This window comes from Aspergillus affinis (assembly GCF_023601865.1).
Source record: "Aspergillus affinis strain CMG 70 chromosome Unknown NODE_85_length_165111_cov_88_837549, whole genome shotgun sequence".
Lineage (NCBI taxonomy): Eukaryota > Fungi > Ascomycota > Eurotiomycetes > Eurotiales > Aspergillaceae > Aspergillus > Aspergillus affinis.
The window spans coordinates 98,717-109,230 of NW_026515866.1; the positions used below are offsets into that span (position 1 = coordinate 98,717).

At 50.5% G+C, this 10,514-nt stretch overlaps 1 protein-coding gene across 1 annotated transcript; it reads left to right on the plus strand.

The window, feature by feature from the left end:
• Positions 1 to 2,474: 2,474 nt before the first annotated feature.
• On the plus strand, positions 2,475 to 5,753 carry KD926_010727 (uncharacterized protein; the record flags this gene model as incomplete). Its single annotated transcript, XM_053103120.1, has 2 exons — positions 2,475 to 2,568; positions 2,728 to 5,753. The coding sequence occupies 2 exons, from the start codon at positions 2,475 to 2,477 to the stop codon at positions 5,751 to 5,753; spliced, it is 3,120 nt and encodes a 1,039-aa protein (XP_052953496.1).
• Positions 5,754 to 10,514: the final 4,761 nt, after the last annotated feature.

Sequence of the window (10,514 nt, forward strand, 5' to 3'; positions counted from 1 at the left end):
AGTAAGGGAAGGCACAATTTTGCCGCTCACGACCGCCCCTCGCCACGACTGTTCTCCGCGTACAGTGTACGGAGTAGGTAGGTGCTAGTACTCATAGTTACCAGGTAATGGATTTTAAGATCGGAGCTATTGGTTTTGTACCACCATTACGGCGTAGTACATAGTTCCCCGTTGATACTAGCCGTTAGTCCGGCGAACTCCGTAACTACATTTCTAGATGACGATGATCAGATCTATCGGACAAAGAATGCGGGACCAGCCCGTATGGTCACGTGCGAGGGGCGGTGAACATACTAACCTTGCCTTGACGTGGCTTGCGGGAGAAATTCTGGGTGGCCGACAAGTCCAATTCAGACCTCCCGGGTAGGCTTCAAGTTTCATGATTTGGCCGATTTGTGGAGATGAGTGGTCAAGAGACCCCCCGAGAGATCCCCGGTCCAAAACATGACCGAGAGACTTGCAGTTGCGGCAGCAGGCCACGTTCTCCTCCAAGAAATCGGATCGATCACTGGCGATCGACCCCGGGCGCTGCCAATCACGAGCGTCCTACAGTATCAACGACACACCGGGCGAGACATACCGTTGGCAACCGCCCGAGAGCGAGTGGGTAATCGAAATCCGGTCTTCTGTCGTCATCTTTGGGGGGTCGCGGGAGTTGGTTCCAAGGACCTGACCCGGAGCATGGGAAGCTAATGACCAACTAAATTGGATAAACATTTACAAAGCTTGGAAACTGGAGCATCCCGGCCGTTCCCTCGACGGTGGTTCCTTGGAACGCGCGATTTCCATAATTTATGATAGATTAACGGATATCTGGTTTGGCAGGCCTACCACAGAGCATGATTCTGACTCTGATTGTGATTCTGGTTTATTTATTTACCGAGTAACCACGGAGTAACTAATTAGCGAGCTAGTTACCTAGGTAGGGGGGATTTTCAGCCAGCCCGGTCTGCAGATGCTTACTATCAAGTGGGGGATCGGGCCAGCCGCGTTTCAGCTAGCGCTTAGCTGTCCAGCTACGGATTACGGAGGGCAATCGAATCGAAGACGATAGTAAGAGTAACGGAGTGTTCTGTACGGAGTAATGACATAGACGGACGGAGGGGCCAGGGCGCGTTCTAGAATTCAAATCATCCTCAATCATGACCGGTAATTGGCAAGGGATTCATTCGACCTTGTATCCCTTCGCGAGGAGGATCTATCATTCTATTTATATGAGGATGAATCTTACAGTCTTACATAACCCCGGCCAGCACCCGTTCGGCAATCCGATCATCTCCATGGGATCGTGCACACTAAGCCAGGGAGTACTTAGCCAGATTTTAAAGTGTGAGATTGTGAATTGTGGTGGTTCTTGTGTTTGGTTCTCTTCTCCCTGTTTTCCTCCCTTGTTCCTTTATCAACCCGGTCTCCTCTTGTAAATAGAAAATGAAATCAGTAGAAAAACAAGGTGGAGACACCCTCCCCCCCCTTAGGGACTCCTTCCAGATGGGCCTCCAAGAATATCTACACCGACCCTACCAAGTACCTACATAATAATGATAAGAAGAATACTTCATAGGCCCTGTAATAAATATCTCCGCCCGTCGTGCTTCCAGAAGCCTCTTGCGTATCCAGATTCCAGACTACTAAGTAGGTGGAGTTCTAACCTTGGAGTTAGTTCCCTAGGGATCCTTATTCCCAATTTCCTTACTCTCTCTCTCTCTCTTTCTTTCTACAGTAATTTCCGTCGTACCTTGCGGTGGTGTGCTGGGGGTGGGAACCTCCTAGCGTGACCCATTCATTCCTCTCCAGTTAATTTTTAGTCTAGTTTAGTTCCGACTCGAACCAGACGAACATCGCCCGTGGGAGGAAAAGAAGGTGGCCGCCGCGTCCCACTCGCTCGCTCTTCTCGCTCTCTCTCTGGCTGGCCTTGCTTGATCGGTGACCTCCTCGTCTTATTATTTTCATTATTGTTGTTGTTGTTTTTATTGTTGTCTTTCTGCTGCTTGCTCTGCATAACTAAACTCGCAGCAGTCAGTCTTCTCTGCGACTGTCAGTCCTAGCTTCAGTCGCCGTTGTAGTCGTTTCTTTTCTCTTCTCTTCTTACCTTTTTCTTTTTTTTTACATTTTCATTTTCTACTTTTGTAATCCTGTTTCCCTGTCTTTTCCTCCTTCCCCAGCCCTTGACCACATTCCTTTCGGTCTTCCCTTGACCTTCTCCATTCCTTCGGTGTCCTCTAAACACCCTTTCCTCCCCCTCACCTGCAGAACGACCATTTCACGCAATTTTGCATCGCGCTTGTTATCGAAGACAAACCCACATTACCCCCGTGCATTCTTTACTTCACTTCGCTTTGCTCTACTCTGCTCTGCTCGGTGTCTTTCCTTATCCGTGGTTCTTTCGCGAAGCATCATTCTAAGCATTTGCGAGTCGCATCCATCTAGATGTGGCGAGCCAGCTAATTTTCCTTGTGCATCATAATGCAGATGGGATGTCAGTTAACTGTGTTATCGATGTTGCGTATCTAAGCTTCATGGTGCTTGTTGTTATTCCCGGCACCTATAAAGATGGAGCATGTATCAACGGTGAGTGCCCCGAACGAACTCTGTGCATTTGTGGTCTCAACGGGCCAGAGAGGGTAAAGAACATAATACGGCCTTTGTTGGCCCAGATTTGCTTTGCTCTAGTGGTGGCTTTGGTACGTGATAGTCCGTGGAACTGACAAGATTCTCAGCTATGTGCAGCTAGCACTGTTGGTATTGCAGCAGCCGGCCTTGCTCTCGGTCGCGTCGACCGAGATCCCCCCAAGCTCGGACGATTTCGGAAAAAACCCTCCCCTCTGCATAATCAATGCGCGCATACAATAGACTCGCCCGAATCTCCGTTATCTAATAATGTTCGCCCGATATCTCTTCAACCCGCCGTGGCGACAGAAGATCCCTCCGAGAATCCCAAGTCCAGCCCCGGAAAATCAAATGGCGTACCCAATGAAGACCACCCTAGACCTATTACTTCGCGGAGGAAATCTTCTCTTGCAGGGATACTATTACGTCGCCGTGGCCAAACCCTGTCAAATCCACCGCTGCGCATCGCGGAGGATTCGTCGCCGGTCTCCCATAGCCGGCAACCATCCTCGTCTTGGATGCGACGTTTATCATTCCAACCTGAGAACCGTTCTTCTTGCCAATCCCCTCATTCTCCATCGATAAACGGTCCTGCGAGCCCGGGGTTTGGTCCTTCTGGCCAGCGTCGAGCGCCGAATAAACTTGTTAAGCGACCTCCATCACAGCACTCAGCCGCTAATCCTCTCTTCTCGCACCCTCCCTCTCCAACTACATCTACACTACACAGACCGGCGACGAGCTATCAACGGCGCGAGACTGGGGGACACAAGGCGACTCAGAGTTTGTGCTTCGAGCCCGGTTTGGCACCCGATTCTTCAAGCCAGGCTCCGGTCGGACTCTCCACAGACAATGGGGTTTGGCGGCCATATTTAAACGCGGACCCATCCATGCTTCCTGACAGGCCGATTCGCAGGTTCTCAACTACAACAAAACCCAGAGACCAAGGTTTACGGCGAATTATCCCTCGAGTGGACACTTTGCCGGCTCTGCTTCTGGCGACCTCTCTGAGCAACAAGGAACCTAAACAGAGTATTCACCCCGAGGAATCTGTCCCTAGCTCCCCGGTCGAGTTTCGTAACCCGTTCGGGCCCACCCAAACTATATCCCCGGAGCCCAAACCCCATTCCTCGGCAGAGACTAAGGGTCGCCAACTATCGTTGACTGGTGAAACAGATCCTAAAGCGCCAGTACCAAGCCCGCAACTCGCGGACGGCTCGGCACTTGATAATGACTCTATCGCGCATCCCAAACGCAGAGCAATCTCTTCCCCTCTACCTAACCTATCCAAATTGGAAGGAGCCCCCTTTCATGCTCAGCGATCTCGTGAGAGACGGAATATAACTGACCCAACCGTCTTTAATCGTTCCCACCATTCACCCCGGGTGGAAGCCTTCCTGCCACTGACCTCGGGAGTCATGGCGCCACGAAACAAAACAATCTCCCGTTCTCGTGCCAATACAGGTCACTCCCAAGACTTCGGACAATATCCGCTTCCATCAGACACGGTAGCTTTGTCTAGTTTGTATGGCTCTGAACGTCTTCGTTCTAAGCGACATTCGATCGCCGCCTCTGATCCCGCCTCCACGGTTATCGGATCTGATGATACCCGTATCTTCACATCTGGTGACGAAGATGACACGGACTTTTTGAGTGACACCGCTTTCGACTCCATTCGCACGCATCTTACGGCCAACAGTACCACCGGCCTCCAGGCGCCCCGGATTGAAGCCATCTTTGACCAGGGTATACCGTCCTACTGCAGAAATCCCGAGTCAAGCAAACCCGGCCATCCCCACCAAACCAACAGCCGTAATCCCCAAGCCATGATAAACGGTCCTCATGGTCACGGCGAAGATACGGGTTCCATTCGCTTCTCTGGTCCATGTGCCCGGGAGGCCGATGGCCTGGAAGATGGCGACAGCAAGATTTCCTTTCCATCCGATCTTACGGACGATGAGGATGCTCTCAGCCTTGTCGGTGCGTTGCCCGGGGAAGCAGGGGAGCAGGTACTACAGCCTTGCGATTCGCCAAAAAGACCGACATTCCCTCCCCGGATCGCCGGATCAAATGCGCGGGACTTGACTCACGAGTCCCTGGATTGTTACCCGAAAGTAAACATATTCGACTGGTCCGAACAGCCAAAAAACGATCGCGAAGCTCCAGGGTCCGATGGTCGACCACGCACTGTTCACGGCAAACACGGGCCTGAAGCTCGGGGCAGTCGTCCCCACGGTCGGAAGGCGCCAAACACGTTGCATCTACGAAGCCAAAGTGTTCCCGTGTCAAGAGAGCCCCCCACGTCTAACGAATCACGTCAAACATCCGGGAAATTTGGAACTTGGGGCCTTGGGAGTAAAGGGGTAAGCGAGGACTGGGATAGTGACTTTGAATTCGAAGATGGGAACGACAGCACCGCCGGCGAGAGTATTAAGCCAAATAGGAATCCTGATGTTCCGCAGCGTGGTATGCTCGTGCCCCAGGCGATAATGGACCGCCAAGCGAGTCTCCATGGGCAATTTGGACAGGTGCAAGAGTTGACCCTATTGGTTGAAGAACTCAAACGCCTTCGACATCAAGCTAGCTTTCTCGGTATCGTTCGTGGCCCGTCGAGTGAGCTATGGAAGGAAGCAGAGGGTATAGTCGACCTTGCCACACTTGATGACGAGGATGCAAACCACTCGCCTCCGGGATCGCCCTCTTCTCTTACCTTCAGTTTTGATGATTCTGAGGGCGAATCCTCAACAAACGACACTTTCAAGCGGGCGAGTGGAGAGTCCTGGCAGCCTTCCTTTTCAGAGCACTCAAACTCCATGCACTCCCACGCAGCGGATGATAAGGAAATCTCCGCCAAGGCCAACTCTGTTTTAGATTTGATCTACCGACAACGAGTGTCCCCCGACCCGACTTTGACCGAAACTCAGTTGCCGAAGTCCAAGAAGCTCCCATTCGATACGCAGTCTCTCCGCGATCTAGTCATTCGCGCTGGCGTTGTCACACGTGCCTTGAAAGAAGTGATTCGCAAAGCAGAAGGGGTTGCCCTCGACCCCAGCGAGATCATCCATGCTCCCAACCCGCCATTCAGTCGGATCTTCAAGAAACCCTCAAGTGAGCATTTGTCGAACTTTAAAACTCGCTGTGCTGCTTGAAGCCGCTCCAACCCTGCTTCAATTATTGACTTCGACTTCCTGCCGTTTTTATTCATGTCTTCATCCTTCATTTCCTTTGATGTATTCTAGAAATACCTACCCGCCCTGCACTGGTTGGTGCCTGGGTGTACGAGATGACCCGAGAAGCCAAAAAAAAAAAAAAGCCCACATCCTCATGGACTTCCCTCCTTTCTCTTCTTTTCACGCATATTTTTCCTTATTTTCTTAATTGTCATTGTTGGGAAGCTGTTGCTAATGAATCTGTTTGTCAGAAAAGAATTCTTTTTGTACAGGTGTGATTGTTGGTGTATATTCTCTTTATGACTTGTGTTTGCATACCTTGGCGGTTCTTGTGTGAGCATTACAATGTTTGGCGATCTTTGTCGCTCTTCTCTTTTTTTTTTTTCCTTTCTTTTTGTTTTACAGTCATGCTCTCCCGGCTATTCTTTGTACTCGACTGGTGGACAAAGGTGTGGCCATGCACTTCTATCTTGCATTTAAAAGAGAATGGCACACAGGATATCAGCATGCGCTACAGCATGAGCATTGATGGGTCAACTGATATGATTTTAAGCCCAGTAACGCATAGAAGAGACTAATATGATGAGAAAAAAAAAATTTAATGACTCGTAAGGTCAACTGTTTCCCTCTCTACAGAGTACGGGGCACTCGACACGACATTAGTTCATGCGCATGATTTTGTGGGTCTAGATGGTCAGATGATGTAGTAAGTAGTTAGATCCTAGGTAGTTATGTCACCATATTCATGTGTACAGGACTACCACGCGAGCAGGATGTATGTGAAAATAGACATAGTTAGATGTATACATCTGCGTAGATATATACATATAGGTGTATCTATCCGATCCTACTCCTTCAGTGATACTGTAGCCAACACCTCCTATGGCTAATCTGTATCTGATGGGAGCATCATTTGGATTGTTATATATTTATAGTGTACACACTACACTATACACCGTCAGTAGGAGCTATCGTCTACTCCAAACAACCAGGACCTGTCCCTTGCCATTGGGGGAGTACCCTAAATCCGGGTGGTTAATCACTACTTGTTACGGAGTCACTACTCCGGACTCGGTAGGATCTCTGTTGGCTATCAGGTACCTACTACGCAAGCGGCGTACTCAGTAAGGAGGAACAAGACATCCAACAACAGGTACTGTAAGTCTGTAACCAGGGTACGATACCTACAGTGTACTCCGTAAGTTGTAAGGACCAGTACTACCAGGTACCCACCAGCTAAGGCAGTGGTCAGACATGGCAGGTGGAGTGAGGGAGGCCTTCCAGACTGTACATTGGATGGGGGCCATGCGGGTTCCTGACACTAGAAGAGATTGACGCCCCACCTACCGTGCCTGATTTTTATTCAGGGGATGGCAGCAGAGCCTACCTACAGTACAGAGTACGTATTACTCCGGAGCCTTGCTTTTCAATGTCTCGATCTGCTCCCCTAACTTAGATGGGGACAGGGTTAAAGTCTGTTCTTCCCTTCCTACCTCCCTCCAAAGCCAGAGGGAGATCAATGTAGAAGAGGCTACACAGTGCTTTGAACTCAGTACTCAGGTACTTCGTATCCGTATATTGATTATTGCCATAGAATGGGCGGATTCCAATATCCACAACCCTGGATTTAGATTAATATAAGTTGTTCTAGCTACAGAGTGTTACCAAGGAGTAAGGTACTGTTGGGGGATTGTCCAACCCGAGGGTCTAAAACTGATCACACCGTAAGCTGCAATTTCCAAAGTTACCTTCTTACCTGTAGGTAGAATTAGACGGCCGTACCTGCATATGGATTATGTCTGCTCGGGACTTATCTACACACACCGTAGGTGCTCGTACGGAGTACCTATCATCCATGATATACACCCTGGCTGTTGAGACCGTCGGAGGCAAGTATCGACCGCGCCATACTCCTGATCACGTAGTAGCGGCTAAGGAGATACGACTCCATACTTAGATCCTATCGTCCTATCTAGGCTAAGGTGTCTACTTAGTGTCGACTGTATGCCCCCAACTTAGGCTTGTCAGGCCTCCCCACATCAAGTTACAAACATAACAGACCATCTAGACCGCTAAGTCGCTGAACCGCTTGCTTATGTAGCCTAGCTCCTTCTAACCAACTACTCCGTCTTTCTCCTCTCCCTCTCTCCTCTTCTCTTTCTTCCCCCAAAATTATCTCTCCTTTTCTTTTTTATTTTTTTTATTTCATCACCACCCACTCTTTACCTTCTTTTCTTGCTCTGTTTCCCCCCCTTTCCGGCATCTGTTGTTTTTTATCTTCTGCTTTCAATTCTTTATTTCTTCTTTCTTTTTAAATTTTCAATCCTTTATAGATTTTTTCAGGCCAAGCCGCTGCCATTCATTAGGGGAACTCAGGCATATATTCATTCTTTCAAATCGCGAGACCGCATATCAACGCAATTCCATCATTCCTCGACTAGCATATGTCCCTCTTTGACTGATACAATCATCCGATAATATATCCAACTAATTATCTTATGAAACAACTTGACAAGACACTGCTTTCTCGGTTTAAATGATCCTCAGGCATCAACATTCAGGGGCTGTCTTTTTCCTTTCCGTCCGACTTCACTAGCAAATCCAGCGCTCGTCATATCCAAACTGCTTGGGTTCCCTTGGAGTCTCCGACTCGCGATTCATTCGTAATCACAGTCAGGACGACCATGCACCATCACCATCAACATCAGCAACTGCCACGCCATGGCATGCATATGGTTCGCCGCCGGGCCAGCATCCCTCACCACCGAGAGCCAATTTTCCTGGACCCCGAAGCCCCGACCCTGGTAAAAAGGGAACCAGCGCCTTCCACAGAAACCGGAAGTTCAAGTTCAAGTACACAGACATGTGGATCAGGAGACAAATGCGAAAAACCCACCAGCACAACGACAACAACTACATTACCCGTTGTTCTGGGAGCAGTGTATGTTACAGAACCATTTGGCCCACTCGTTCCCGCCTCTTCTACCCCGCCGCGGCTGACCACGTAGCAGAGTTCCTATTGTGTGTGCCATACTGGTTCTGATTTACCTCCACCGACGCAATGTTAAAAAGCTCAGGAATGAAGATGCCAATGACAAGCATAAATCGCTTGATTTTGGGTTGGATTTGGAGCCTACCGCGGGCGGAAAATCCATGCGCCAGACAGAAAAACCAGATGCAGCATATAACCATGCCAAAGGAGTGTCGCTCGATATTGGGCCAAGCCCGTACCTGCTCCCCCCGGGCCTCCATGGATCCAGGGAGTCTCTCCACTCTCTAGGAAGGTCTATCGGCGTGGCTGATGACAAGTACCGCTCTGCGACCTCGTATGGCCCAGGTGATAGTGTATCTGTTAGGTCGCATCAAAAGGCCTTGCACGACGATGCCTCGAGCTTCGCAGGTTCGACTGGCAAAGGTGCTCTGGGCGAAGATATGAATCAGGGTCTGCTTCGAAACGCCCAGAGAATGTCCCGCTCATCTCCACCGTTATATGATTCTCTCCCCGCCGACCATGGCACAATTGGTGATCATCCTGAACACGACCTGGGCTTCCAGTTGGATCTGCCAAGAAGTCCGAGTCCTGTCCACATCCCCGGTGCTCCAACAATCAATGAGCCAATGGAGATTGCAGGCGGTGCCAATAGTACAACTGCCAGTGGAATGTCGAACAACGAATCCGCTGGCTCGCATCCAGGCGATCTTGAGATCAATGGCGCACCGAAGCCTTCTGTTCCAGCTGTGAATATCCATGGAGTTGCGGATACCACGGATGGTGAATTAGACCCCTCGGTCTCGAATGCACCGTCTGAGGATATTGCCCGCTCTCAGCGTCTCAGTGTGGACCCTCGTCGACAGACTCGCCGGATGACCCTCGGCCTTCGTCCATTGCCTCCAGAGGATCCTTCAGACAATCCCGAACAGCGTGCCAATCGGATTCGGTCTTTCTACAAGGAATATTTCGACGAGAGCAAGGCAAGGGAGACGACCTACTACGGAGATTTCAGCCCGGAAATGTACCATGACGATGATTATATGTACGACTACGATCCAGTTCCCGCACCGTTTGCGGAGCCGGTGACTCGTCGTGCTATGACCCCACCGCCACGCGCGCCTCCGAGGTTTCAAGGAGCAAGCAGGCATATGGCATCGGGCTCGGTCAGCGGCTTCAGTGAGGGTCCTCGGGCCTTCTCTTCTGCGTCTAACCGGATGCCTGGCCCTCGCGCACCTCGCAAGCCCGCCCCGCCTCCCGCACCGCTTCAGATTTTGCCTACCCCTCACATGTTAAACGACGATTCTTTCATGGGAGCTATTGATTACGCGCCCGGAAAGAACTTCAGAGACCAGGCGAATGGTCGACCAGAGACTCCCCTAGGTGGGCTGCGGCCTTTCAGTCCCGGTACGCGAGCTCACACTCCGCTTGTCTCTGCGTTCAATGAGCTCTCGGCAATGCCAAGCCCGTAAGTGTTACAAAGTCGACCCAGAAAGAAGGATGAAACCTAAGAACTGACAACCTCTAGACACGCATTGCGCAAATCGGGAACATACGACAACTTGGACTTTGCTCCCCCACCTCGCTTTAGGAATACAGAGACTGCAAGTGACGCTGGCAGCATCCGTAGCAACCGGACTGGGGTTTCAACCACCCATTTGCAGAATATTCGCACTGGTGCGTACCGTGTCAGCCGCCTACCCGCGGATACCGTAGGCACGAGGGATGACTTGAGGTCGAACCTTCGCCCC